The 14,758-nt window shown below is 37.7% G+C and overlaps 1 protein-coding gene across 1 annotated transcript in view; it reads right to left on the bottom strand.

Moving 5' to 3' along the window:
• Nucleotides 1–439: 439 nt before the first annotated feature.
• The window catches only part of GEMIN8 (gem nuclear organelle associated protein 8), a 37,095-nt gene continuing 22,776 nt past the window's right edge, over nt 440–14,758 (bottom strand). The window contains exon 4 of the mRNA XM_036742753.1: nt 440–1,251. Within this exon, the coding sequence (XP_036598648.1) occupies nt 995–1,251 (257 nt within the window). The 3' untranslated portion in view covers nt 440–994. The remainder of the gene's footprint in view (nt 1,252–14,758) is intronic.

The raw sequence follows: 14,758 nt of genomic DNA on the forward strand, positions 1-14,758 counted from the left end.
ACACTTTAATATACAGATAACGATTGCTTTCTATCTGAAGTAAGGTTTTTATTTTATCAAGATAGTCCAAATCTATGATTAACATCTCTCATCTGTCCATATAGGTTGCAAATACATGGCTCTTGTGAACACTTTGGATGTTCGATATAAAATTTACCCAAATTTACAATATAAAAACTATATAGGAAAGGCTTTATCTCAAGTATATCAGCATGAGTATGAACTCTAGAGCCTGATGCTCTAGAGCCTTGATGATATACCCTAATTTTAAGAGCACAGATTTTACGGTATACCAAATTGAAGACACATAATACCAACACTGTAATGCAAATAACACTTCAATGTTTAATGTGAAATTTGCGACGGGAGATTACAATCTAAAATTAGCGTGCCTCATTTTATAACAAATATTTCATAATTAAAGAAGAGGAATTATGTATTCCAACAAGTATTCTTTAATCTTGAAGTTTTTTGTCAATTCCTGTTATCAAACTGAGACAAAAACTTTGGAGATATACAAAAATAAAATTAGGTATGCAAATATAATAAAATGTGTTTAAAACAGTAACACACATTACTCTGAGATTTATAATCTTTATATCCTGCACAACAAAAATGTTTACAATCCACAAAAAAAATACAACAGTTTAGTTTGGAACATCTTAAATACACTGATACAATGGGATTTTTAAAAATTAAAGAAAATGTAACAGGAGAGTTATTACTTTATACCATAAAGAGATCCTTAATACATGCTAAATTTCTTCTTGCATTTGGGTGAGTGGACCAAAATAGATCAAAGTTTCAAGAGGCAAATTTCTTTTCTTGGAAGCTAGAAAAGATACAAAGTTGGGAGAGATGCACCAAAATAGAAAGAGGAAGGGAAGAGGATCAATAATCCCTGGAGTCTCTGTTCATAGAACAATGTGTTCATTAAGCTGGGTACCTGGAGGTTCAGCTGGGTGTTTGTTTCCAGCAAGGGGCTTCATGTGGCTCATAGCTTCAGAGGAATAACAGGCCAGTACTTGGGCTGTTTTTTATCACAGTTCTTGTCAAAAGTAAGCTGCATGGCTGTCTCCATGGCCTGGATCTTGGCTGCACTTTCCCCATACAGTTTCTTCATTTCTACCATTCGCCTTTCTCCTGGCCTCTCTGAGGGTGGCTGCACAGAGCGACCTGTGGTTGGGTGCAGGTCATGGTCAGCTTCTACATAAACATCCTGATGTTCTGCCTCCAGCTGTTGTTGTCTTTCTAAGTAAACAAACACACAAGGCATGGTGAATGATCTGGCTGACAACTAACTAGTCATGCTTCAGTGCCACTAATGTTCCATATCTTGGTTTTTAAATCGAGATAAATGTGTTTCTAATGCCCATCTGGGCAAGCTGAGATGATGTGCTCATTAGATTCTGATGCATGATGTGGCTCATTATCTGCTTATTTATGAAGCTCATTACACACTTATCAAGGTGCTGTACATTGACGGGAAGACTGAAAAACTCATGGGAATACAGCATGGAGTAAAATCAAATCGGTCTGAAATGAGCCTTGAAAACACCCGAGAAAAATAACTTACCAAACTTCTGCACTGATCACTCCAACAAATAACTTTAGGTGCCTGCTTGGTTTTGCATCTTACACCAATGTAATACCATGGTGAAAAGCTTCCAAGGAAATCTATGTTGTTTAAATTCCCAGTTTCAGATACAGTCCTCTTCTCTGTTCTTTGTTTATTGAAAAATTCATGTTTGGTCATGTTTACGTTCATAATGTAAAAGAAAATATAAAATAAGATAATGAAGGGGTAAAACCCTGTATCATTGAACAAAAAATCATGCATGATACCGTCTGCCTCCTCTCCTCTTATTCATAATAATTATTATTATAATAGCTAGCATTTATAACATTTTCTATGTATCAGGCTTTCTCATTTGACCCTCACAACAACTCTGAGAGATAGGTGCTATTATTATCCCGATTTTACAGTTGAGGAAACTGGTAGAGCAAACTGTTTAAGGCCACACAGCCAGTGAATGTCTGAGGCTGGATTTAAACTCTCAAGCCTTTGTGACTCTAGGCCCAGAGCTCTATCCACTGCACCACCCACCTGTGCCTGAGCTGCTTAACACAGGTGAAGGAAATCTCAAAACCAACCATGCTGACTGGATATATTCAATGCTCACATCATGCAGCCTCCACTGGCCTCTCACTGTGGCCTTGGTTTTCTAACTCACTCCCCCACAGAAGTGATTCCAAACCTTCTCTTCCTTCCTCAAACCTCCCACACCTCCTCCTGCTTCTGGTCTTGAGACTCTGGTCTCTCTTGACTGAGAAAATTGAGGCCGTTCAATGTGAACTCCCTCTTTTCCTTCTTCACCTCAAAACTCCTCATCATCATTTTCCACTCTCAGTCAGTCAGCACTTATTAAGTGCTTACTATGTGCTGGACACTGTGCCAAACTCTGGAAATAGAAATACAAGTAAAAGAAAAGCAGTCCTTGCCCTTCAGGAGCTTCCATTCTAACGAGAAAGACAATATATAAAAGGAAGATGAAAAGGGGAGGGGGAGAGACAAAGGTACCCAGCACAGAGACATGGCAGAGGGAGTCCTGAGTGCACTAGAGAGGAATGAGACATGGTTGGCCTGGGAACACTCCTTAAATGTAGGTTCTGGAAAGAGCCATCCAATCTGATGGAAAGGACTTGGGGCAGAGGGTAACTTTTAATGTTTGAATTCCAGGGCAAGAATCTTTTCCCCCAGTCTGTGGCAAAAAGATGGATCTTCTTGCCAAGGCCAACACTCCTTCAGCACTATCTGTGACCTTGATCCCATCCCGTCCTGGCTTCCTTAGACTGGCATCTTCAATTATAATTTTTTGTGGTTCCAATTATCCCTTGGCTCCTTTTGAATTTTCAACCTCTCACTATCAAAATGGCTCCTTCCCTACTGCCTTCAAATATGCCCAAGTCTCTCAACAAACAAACAGAAAGAACTCAAAACTTCTCAGCCAAAATCTTTGACTAAGAAGTTATACGTATTAGCTCCTTCTTCTTCTCTCAACTAACTTCTCCAACCCTTTGCAATCTACTTCTAAACTCATCACTCAACTGAAAACTGCTTTGTCCAAAGTTACCAATGATCCTTTTTTGTTTTTAAATAAATTACTGTAACTTTTTTTTATATCACCAAGATTTTCCCCAGTAATCCTCCCCTCCTCAAAGCTGTCCTATATGACAAATAATATTTTTGATTTGCATTTCTCTAATCAGTAATGATTTCGAGCATTTTTCATATGCCTATAGACATCTTTAATTTCTTCCTCTGAAAACTGCTGTTCATATCCTTTGACCATTTCTCAACTGGGGAATGACTTGTATTCCTATATATTGGCTCAGTTCCCTAGATATTTTAGAGTGAGCCTTTATCAGAGACACTGGTTGTAAAGATTTTCTTCCCAATTTTCTGCGTCCCTCCTAATCTTGGTTGCATTGGCTTTTTTTATACAAAAAACAGTTCAATTTAACATAATCAAAATTGTCCATTTGCATTTTGTAATGCTCTCTATCTCTTGTTGTATCATGATTCTTTTTCTTTCCATAAATTTGATAGGTAACTATTCCTTGCTCTCCCAAATTGCTTATGGGTATCAGCCTTTATTCCTAGATCATAACCCATTTTGACTTTATTTTGGTATAGGTGTTAAGATATTGGTCTATGCCCAGTTTCTTGCCCTACCATTTCCAATTTTCCCAGCAGTTTTTGTGAAATAGTGAATTCTTGTATTAATGAAAAGAAATGCTAGGGAAGGTGCCTAGCCATACCAATATTAAACTGTACTATAAGCAGCACTCATCAAAACTACCTGGTACTGGCTAAGTAAACAGAGTCGTGGATCAGTGGAATAGGATAGGTACATAGATGGAGAAGCCAACGACTATAGCAATCTACCCTTTGATAAACAATAATATTTTTGAGGGAAAAAAGTCAGCAAAACAAATACAGTGCAATTATGAAAATATGTGCCATGTACCACACCATGGACCTCCCACCAATAGATGGGGATGTATTCTGATATCTCTTCTTTGAAAAACAGACTTGTTCTCTGTAATTCGAAACATTCGCATGTGATGATTTGAATGGCTGCGCTTTCCATTTACATTGTAAAATATTGTTTTCTTTGCTCTGCTTAATTTATCAGTTCATACACATTTTTTCATGTGTCCCTCTATTCACCATATTCATTATTGTTTACAGCTCAGTAATATTCCATTACACTCAATACCACAATTTGTTTAGACGTTCCCCAATCAGTGGCATTTCACTTCATTTCCATACTTTGCTATCACAAATGGGCTGTGATAAATATCCTAGTAGGTATGAGGACTTTCTTCTTATCGATGGCTTCCTGGGATATAAGCCAAGTATGGAATCTCTGGATCAAAGGGTATAGACATTTTTTGTGCTGATTCAAAGCTCGACCAACATGCAATCTTCCAAAAGCCATGATCCCATCTTTTGTCATCTTTGTCAATTTGTTGATGTGAGGTAACAACCGATGATTATTCCTGATTTGCATTTCTCTAATTATCAGTGACTTGGAGCATTCTCCAAATAATAGTTTGCAATTTATCTTTTTTTAAAGTTAATTTAGTTATTTTTAATTTTTGACATTCACTTCCATAAGTTGCAATTTTTCTTTTGAGAAGCTTGTTCATATCCTTTGACCACTCATGTACTGGAGAATGACTTTTGATTACAAAAATTACACACCACAGAGACATACATATATTTGATTATTTATATACCCTGGATACCAAATCAGAGAAATTTGATACAAAGATTTTCAAGCCCACCCAAATGCTTCACTTTGTAGTCCAAGTGCATTAATTTTGGTTTTATAATTTTCTCTATTCCTTATTCAGTTAAGGCTATATATATCCTAGCCTTAGCTATGAAAGACAGATGAGCTACCTTTCTTCTAATTTTTAGGGTATATATTAAACTTAGGTGTCCATTTGGAATGTGCATGTAGAATATGGCATTGGTGTTGGTAGTAGGCCTACATTCTGCCACACTGACTTCCAGGTTTCCTAGAAGTTTTAAAAAATCAATACATAGTTCTTTTCCTAAGTAATATTTTCTGACTTACTGAACACTGGGTTATTTTCTGATTCGCCCTTGTCTAGTCTGTTCCGTTGATCTACCTGGCTATTTTTAAATCAGCAGTAGATAGTTTTGATGATCGCTGCTGTATTGTCATATAATCTGAAGTTCAGAAGTGTATTCTTCCTTCATCCCCCGCCTCTTTTCACTATTTCCCTTGATATTCTAGAATCTTTTTTGTCTCCAGTAAATTTTATTATTGTTTTGGCCCTCTTCTCTCTCATGGATTTCACTATAACCTCTATGCAGATGACTCACAGGATCCATATATTTAGTCCTGGTCCCTGCCTTGAGGTCTAGAACACATCACTGATTGCCTATCGGGCAGAGCCGGGTCCCAACTTGTCCTTTCTAACCTCACTGGATATTACTTCCCTTCCAGAACTCTACAAGTTCATCTTCTGTGTCCTTGTCTTTGCACTGGCCATCCCATAGGGCTGGAATGAAGGACTCTATTTTTACCTCTGCCTCAGAGAGTCCTTCTCTTCCTTCAAGCCTCTGAATCAAGCTCATCTTCTGTAGTAAGCCTTCTGTAGCCTCTTCTCCCCGTTAGTGTACCCTCCTCAAATTACCTTGTATTTAACTACTTTGTATATATTTTTATTTGTCCACTTTATTTCTGACTGTATATATTTATATGTACTTGTTGTCTGCCCCATTAAAAGGTAAGCTTGTGAGCAGGGTTTGTTTCATTCTTTGTACTTGTATCTCCAGTGCCTACAATAGTGCCTGACACATCAGAGGTGTCTATACTATATAGCTGTTAACTGGTCAATTGATTGAAAATAAAATCATACTGGCATACGAAAAACAGCAACGGCAATGACTGCAGGTATAAGACATCAATCCAGACGAAAGATACAAAGCACAGCTCAGACCCGGCAAAGAATGGGCCAGTAATCTGAAAGCTGTCAAAGGTGAAACAGCAAATCAAAAGTAGTTCTGGGCACGAAATCTAAGACCGTTGACTTCTATGCTCTATGTTCTAGTATCTGGGGCCATGCACTAAAGGGTCCATTTTAACATTTGAGATCTCAATTTTCACTGAAACAGGTCCAGTACTGGAAATATTCCAGCCCAGGTAATTATATGCTTTTAAATTCTAAATTCTTACCATAATTTAAAAGGGACCACTGAAAGCATTTGCTGAGTTCTCACAACATATGTGGCATTATTATAGGGGCTTCAAAACAAGGATAAAGTCTGTTTTTCCACTATTATCCTATAAAAAGTTAAATAATTTAATGTGTTTTAAGAAATACTTTCCCTTTCAATTCATCTATGATTAAAGTTAATAATATCATTATATTCTTTGTTTTACTACTGACAGTAACAAGAATAGCACAATAAGGCAGTATACGATAGATAATAAGTGACTGATTGATGTAGATTTTGTAAGGGAATCTATTAGTAAAATAAGAAAACTACCATTAGAGTTCATATATTCCCTCAGTTCTGTGCATACAAAGAGAATATTGCTAATGAGATGCATTTAAGATGAAGAGGAAATAAAGAAGAACAAATAGACCCAATTCACTTTAAAGTAAAAGTAAAGGCTGGCTGGCAATCACACTCTAGAATCTCTTTGATGGCATAAAACACAAACCATAAGTCGATCTTATTGTGCCCTGTGTGGTGTGCATACTTCCTGTGCACTCCACAGTCTGATTCTGATGTCCATTGTGATGGAGAGGGGACACTGGGTGGCTTCTTTAAGATTATGCAGAGGTAAGCTCTGGCAGGGTTTACAATGTTAGGCTTTGAATATGGCCCCAGTAACAGCTTAAGGTCTGTTTTCCAGGAACTAACCTAGCTAACTATGGAGAGGCTTCACCACTGGTAGGTTGCCATGGAAACGAGAAAAATAAAAACATGACCCTCAGTCCTACGAAACCCCCTTCTGTTTCTATGGTGACAATGGCTGAGCAGTGCTAACAGAGGGCAGAGAGTGCTAAGAATCACAGGTTTTAGACCATTTTTTTAAATAAACTTCAGTTTGATTACTTCTAGCCTAATGTGAAATCTATGTCCAATAACCAATAAATGGGCATAGTGTTATAAAAGCTGAATCAATCAATCTTGACATTCTTGCTACAAATGAAACCAGAACAAGGAAGTTTGCAGCTAAATGAAAGAACATTCAGAGGTATTCCTTGGAAAGGCAAAGAAAAGTGTTGATAAAGTGAGTTTCAGTTTGCCCCAAAACAAAAAGAACATTATTTAATGGGCTATTTGGTCATTAATGACAAGCGTCTGAAAAAAGACCATCGTGAAAATTATCAGAGCTTAAGTACCAAAATTATTCCTAAAGAAGAAGAATAGAGAATTCAACAGTGAACTTGATAAGAATTTCCCGATTAGATTTACGTTCCCTAACACTTGGTATCTTTAACGCGAAGGCAGGAAAACGTGGGGATGGGGAGAGATATATGAGAAAACACGGTTTAGGAAGGGGGAAGACGATGAGGAACCAAAGGCTGATAGACTACACAGATGCTTCCCAGTGTCATGAGCACCTTCCTCCAGAAAAGAATCAAAAGGCACCAAACACGGCAAACACAAATCACATCACAACCACTGAAATAGACTATATTTCAACAGATAGGAAAAGACTTGTTACCGGTGTAGGTGTTATCCCTGAGTCAGCTGTTTCTGTATTGTTAGAGCATCATCTTGTCAGAGCTAAGATCAAACTTTGTACAGAATGGTAATGAGAAAAAGATGTACGTAGTTGAAATAATTACTTCTTTAACTATTTAAACATGTAATTTATAATCAAAAGTCAGAAATGGACAACAGAAATGATAACACCAATTAAAATACTTTAAAAAAAGAAATTTAACCAATGTAAATTAACTGCTAAAGGGAAACCAAACAACCCAGAAAGTGCCCTAGTTAGCAAACATTTCACTTTCTTGCCAAAGGGAAGATGGCTGCCAAAGTCAACAACGGACTAGAATATAAATTTGTTTGTAGCACTATGATGGACAATTATGAGCAGTATTTTCTCATAAAGCATGGAAAAGCAGCGGAGGGTAAAACCAGTTTAAAGAAAGCACTGCAAGAGATCCCTTAGCAAAGTCATCCCAAGGGCATTTAAGAACAAAAAAAAAATGGAAGGACAACAACAGAAGAAAAATGGAAACAATTTCCAAAATTATTATAACAGTTTTCGTTCCCCATTGAAGGCAGGAAAGCTACCATACGTCTCAGTCCAGATGCTTAGGGGAGGTAGAAAGGCCACTAGAGAGGGATCCCTGTGGATGATGAGGTGCTCCAGATGCTTCTCTTAGTGCTGAATGCCTGAAGACCCCAGAACACTGAAGAGGAGAGTGTCCTGGAAGAGATCTGTAATCACTCACAGGGGTCTGGTCTAACCACCCACACAGGAAAGACCAAGTGAATGAGAGATGCCTATTGCCTAGATTACAAAGCTTTTCCAACAGTATGCATGTCTGTGGTAGACTGTGGAGATGGACAGTAACTAGGCCCAGAGCTGGATAAGCAGAGAAGAATGGGCTGGACTGCCTTTGGGAAACCGTAAAGCTGCGTTAAGTACTCCGAGCTTTCCATGAAAGCAAAGGAACATTTTAAAATACCACATTCCTTCGTATTGCTACATGGCAGTAAAACATGGCTTGCAAGTCTCTGAAAAACGAATATCACCTAGGGCAATGGAAAGGGTGTGTGTGTGTGTGTGTGTGTGTGTGAGAAACCAATGAGGAGTTCCTAATAACAACAAAAATAAAGATGCCATTATGGACTGCATGATAGGAAGAGAAGATGGGTTGGTCATGTGGTGAGAATAAGGGATAACAAAGGAATAATCAAGATCTACTGCTAGATGCCAGGAAAATACAACAAAGACCTCTAGTACCCTGGGTGGACCCCCAGGGTAAAGTTATGGGAAGACGTGGGTAAGAGTTCCAAAAGATAAGCAGGCATGGATGGGCTGCCCTCTCCATCACTGGGGGGAACTTAACATTGATAGATCACAGATAAACTGGAGAGAGAGAGAGAGGGAACACACACGCATTTTATATAGCACCTACCACAGGTCAGGTGCTGTGCTAAGTGTGCTTTCTGGATATTATCTCGTTTGATCCTCACAACAACCCTGTGAGATGGATGCTGCTATTATCTTCATTTTGCACTTTAGGAAACTGAGGCAAATTATGGTTAAGTGACCTACCCACAGTCACACATCTAGTATGTGCCTGTGGCTGAATCTGAGCACAGGTCTCCCTGACTTTATCCACTTGCACTACCTAGATGCTACACACACACACACGTGTGCACACACAGAGTCATTTTATTCCTTTCTAATCATCAATCTGGAATCTGGGGTCATGTAAACACTTCTAAAAACTTAACAAATATTACATAAAGTATAGGAATTAGGAGTGAACCAAAACATCTGTAAAGCCAGAAAAATAACTCAAGTATTTATCCACTTTTGTTTCAGAACATCTGTAGCTTATTTTTATGTGAAAAAGTAATATGTAGAAGAGCCAAAAGGCTGTCAAGCACAGTAAATGAAAAATAACTCATATCTTATTCACGGAAAGTAGATATATTAAGTGACTTACTATAAAATGCAGCACTTAAATGCTGGTCTATTACCTTGGCAGAGAGAAAGTAAACAAGCATCTTCTTTGTTACTTCAAGGCTTTCTGCTATATATTTGAGCTGCCAAGTAAATTAGTTGCCCAGATATCCTAAGTATTTAAAAGACGTGCCCAGAAAACTAAGATACCTGTTTGCCTGAGAGGGACTGGGATTTCTATAGCCCAGACAGTTCTAGCTATTTCCCTGCTGCCCAGTTAACTTTCAGGTCTGGAAATTTTATTGATGGGAATGGCCCAGAGGAGGTGATTTTATTATTGCCTTCCTCTAAGTTACTACATCTGTTTAATACATTTAAAGAGGAAGATGTTCCCTTGACAGATAATACTCTGTGGGTCTGGACACAAAGTCTGAAGACTGTATAGACTCTCTTCTCTGCTCCATTCTCTGTGGTCTACAGTGAGTAGAGCTTAATCTTTGCCACATTCCTGTTCAGATAAAGGAAGTCATATTGAGAACCATAAGCATCACTGAAGAGAAGTTTGTTTTATAGAGGGGAGAGGAGAAATGGAGTGATGAACAGATATTTAAGTCAGTGGCTAGGTTATGCCATGACCACTTTGAGCATATATCATTATTCTTTCTCTTCCAAAAATAATAGAGACAGCAACCATAAGAGAGCTGTGGGCCTCCTGGAGAGCTAGAATTTATATATGTACCACTGAGTCTGATGCCATGGTGGATCTCACCAAGAACATTTCTTCAAAGACTACTTTTTTTTGAATACTTGTATGTTCCATACAATTGAGGAGCATAAAACCATTGAATTACTGCAAGTCACTCTATTACTATCAAGGGCCCAACCATTCTCCCAATCAAGGAAGCCAGTAACCTCAGTGCATCCTTGACTACCTCCTCATTTTCACGTACCTTATGTATCTAATCGGTTACCTTATCATTTCAACTTCATTTAATTAGGTACTTATGAATGTTGTCAATTGACTTGTTGACATGACCCTTTTATACACCCCCTTCTTTTCACTCATATACCCACTACCTTGCCCCCTGAAATACAAAAGGTACTAAATAAATGATTACTGCTTGCTTGATAATTCCAATGGGATAAATCCTTGAATCACTATTAACTCCAATGCAATATACAAGGTTTGGTTTTGGAGGGGGGGTAAGACAGAGACCCATGTTTCTTCCTCTAATGCCTAAATTTGGATTTGATTCATATCTTAATTTTCTCTTTTCTAGCTTGACTGCAGGCAAGTCACAACAAGGTTAGGTTTCATGTGCACATTAATTCTGACATTCAAAGGAAGAATTGACTATATCTGAAGACGTGCTAAACATCTTCCATCAAAATGGTGACAGATTTTATCCCTTCAACAGTGGAAAAAGACTCCAAAATAATGCCAATCCAGAGTCAGAGAAACAGATTCATATAAATTCCATACTTTAAATCCTTCTCTGACAGGGTGTATTACTAGTTGTTACTTTAGGCACCTCGCACCAATATTGTTTAACTTACTTGCTTATGAGAGACGGATGGTCCTCAGCTCAATAAGCAAAGCTTACAAAGCAAGAAAATTATTTTTAAAAGTTAAAGTAAACATAATTTCCTATTTACCAGTTAATGACTTCCTCTGAAAGCAAGTATTCTCAGTCCACTGGCACAGTTTCACTTAAATGGAAAACAGGTTAAGAGTCTTAGCTGACCAGCTGTGGAATAATCTGGCTAAAATGTGCAGAACAATTGTTATTTACAGAGAGTCTTATAATTTGGCAGTTTCTTGGGTTTGAAATTTTGATTATTTTTGAGATAGGCAACATGATGCAATGGAAGGAGTACTAGATTTGGAACCTGGATCATTCCAGATCAAATTTCAGACCACAGATCAAATCCCACCTCTGATAGTAGTTGTGGTGACTCGGAGCAAGTCCTATACCTTATCTGTGCCTCAGTTTCCTCATCTTTCAAAATGGGAATAAGAATACTTCCTCATAGGCTTAGTATGATCAAAGAGATAATTTATATAAAATATTTTGTGAACTTTAAGGGATTATATAGATGCCAGTTATTATTATTAGAGTCTTAAATACCTCAAATATAGCTACTAGGCTAGTTCTCAATTTGCAAAAGGTTTTAAGATCTTTTTTTTTTTCCAGACATATTGGAAATACCTTTTTAGAATCCAGCTTTATAACTGGGTAACACTGATTTAATGCATGTCATAGTCTAGACAATATGTATTTTTCATCCACTTTGTTCTCCCAAGTGGATTGTGACCAGATTACAAAGTACAGTAGACATTAGACATTAACCTTAATCAACCTGTATATCTTGGCTAGACACTAAAGATGAATAATGTGATGGGAGGGGTTGCAAAAATGAATAGAATAGGTTGAATCATATTTGAAAACTGTGCTGTGCTTTCCACAAATCTAAGAAGCTTCCTGACATCTGAAAGAAACAAACCACCACTAATATTCTGATAATGTTCTATGGCTACAAAATATGGACCACAAATTTCAAAAGAATCAAAATATTTCATGAACCGAAAGATAATAGAAAAGCAGACAGTGGGTTTAAGTAGGTTACAGCATATTATCATCACTAATTAGAAATGTGCATAGAGAATGCATAGAGAAGTTGCATAAGAAGACATAGCTGACAGCCCAAAGTGTTGCTCTGGTAACTCCCAAATATTAGGAGAAACCAAGTCATGCAATAGTCAACTGGATAGATGGATATTCACTCAAAGATGCAGATAGGATGGTATAGAGGGGGTATGATCTGTACTCGTGGAACACCCACATCAATGACATTTAGGAAAATATCAAAGCAAGTAAAGCAGAGAAATATGCATCGACTGCTAAGGCTAGATTTTACTATGTGGGCTCTTGGTACTTGGAAACCTATGTTTCTGTCTGTACAACAGAGAATCTTGTAATTTTTCATTTTGATATATGTATTTGTATCAATCAAAAAAAGCATTTATTAAGTATCTACTATGTGCCAGGCACTGTGCTAAACAATGAAGACACAAAGACATGGTAGATCATGGTGTAATTGCAGACAGGAAGACTTGGGTTAAAATACCACCTCTGACACTTAGTAGCTGTGTGACTATGGACGAGGCATAGACATGGGAGACCAGTGTGAGGAAGAGCAAGTAGGCCCATATGGCTGCATAGTGCATGGGATGTGAGTAACATGTAAGAAGACTACAAACTTGGAAGGGGCCAGGTTTTGAAGAGCTTTGAATGTCAGACATAGAAGTGTTTATATGATCCTAGAAATAATAGGGATTTCCTGGAGTTTACTGAATCCAAACTTCACAGAACAAATCTTCTTAATAAAAGGATTTGTTCTGTAAAACTTGGACTCAGTCAAAAGGCTACACTCAAGGACCTAGAAGGCCACATGTGGCCTTGAGGCCACAGGTTCCCCACCCCCAAGTTATAAGCTTACCCCTTGAAGGTCAAATAAGATTTTGAGGTGGAGGGTAAAGAATGTTCAAGCTTCTCTTTATCTTTCTGCTGCTTGGAAAATCCCAAAATATTAATCACCACAAAAGCCTATATAATGTATTTTATTTAGTTTGTTTTAAAAATATGTTCCATACCTACAATAACAGATTTCTCCATCATACCATTATCTGTTTGAGTAGGAGTATGTTTGTTTTAGATTCTTGTTTTCTTACTGGTCTTCAGTCAGGCTATTGGGAAATATGGCAGAGGAATTCATCTCCTGAGTCTGTTTAGAATCTTGTACCACAACTTTAAGGGTTAAAGTGAATTTTAAGCTGAACTACTAACAGGACCCATGAGCACAGTAAATCTTGTACAGTTACTCAGCAAGCTAATCTTTCATGCTCCAGTCCCAGATTTCAATGGTGGTGAATGAACCCATAAATGTGATAACCTATGAATGTACTATACTATATAGACAAGAGTATAAATAATTTTTTAAAGTGTAATATATTGGTAACCTGCTGCTTTAGGAATCAGATCATTCACTAGTAGAAAGGCTAATACATCTCTATCAGTATATGTTCCAGATTCCTAAGGTAAATATGCATATAGGACCTAAAGATATTATGGTTTACTACAGCCAATTTTAAAAAGGGGAATTCAGGATATGAATCAAGTTGGTATTTTCCTATAGCTGTGCTAAAACAATCAATTCTGACAAAATAGCAAGGGCTGTAACGTGAAACACATACTAATATTAGAAAAACAGAAGAAAATGGCTTCTTCCTCAAGGCTAATGTCCTGGTACTTGGTCATTCTCTCCAATTCTCCCCTTTGCTCACCCCAACCATTCTGCCTTTTGGCTAACTGCTTGTGGTGTATGGGAAGAACGGCTTTAGTTGTCTGAGAATAGCATAACTATTTTAGCAGTCATTTATGCTGTACAGCAATTAGCAGGTTAGGTAGTAAAGCACATTTCTGTTCAGACTTTGAATGATTTAAAAATAAGGAGATTAAAAACTTAAGTACATTCTTTGCTATTGTGGTCCCCTACTTAATGTAGTATGTTAGATTATATTTTATGCTAGAATTAGTAAGAAAATTTTAGTAGACTAAGCAGTCTTTCAAAAAAAATATACTAAGCAAAAGGATAATACTACTTGTTATAAATCTTTACAGAATCAATCATATGTGCACTCTTCTCCTTACAAGAGCCATCACGGTAGTTCAGGCCATCATGATCTCTCTCCTGGGCTATTGCTAGAGTTTCTTATTTGGTCTTTCTGGCTCAGTCTCTCCCCAACTCTATTATATACTTCACAGCCTCCAAAGTAATTTCCCTAAAATATTCTTCTGACCAAGTCACCTCCAGTACTGATTTAGAGCTGGAAGGGATTGTAGAGATTAGCTAGTCCAGGGGAGGGGAACCTACTGCCTCGGGGTCTCCTGTGGCCTCCTAGGTCCTTGGGTGTGGCCTTTTGACTAAGTCCAAGTTTTACAGAACAAATCCTTTCATTAGGAATTTGTTCTGTGAAGTTTGGATTC

Source organism: Trichosurus vulpecula, chromosome 2 (assembly GCF_011100635.1).
Source record: "Trichosurus vulpecula isolate mTriVul1 chromosome 2, mTriVul1.pri, whole genome shotgun sequence".
Classification (NCBI taxonomy): Eukaryota; Metazoa; Chordata; class Mammalia; order Diprotodontia; family Phalangeridae; genus Trichosurus; species Trichosurus vulpecula.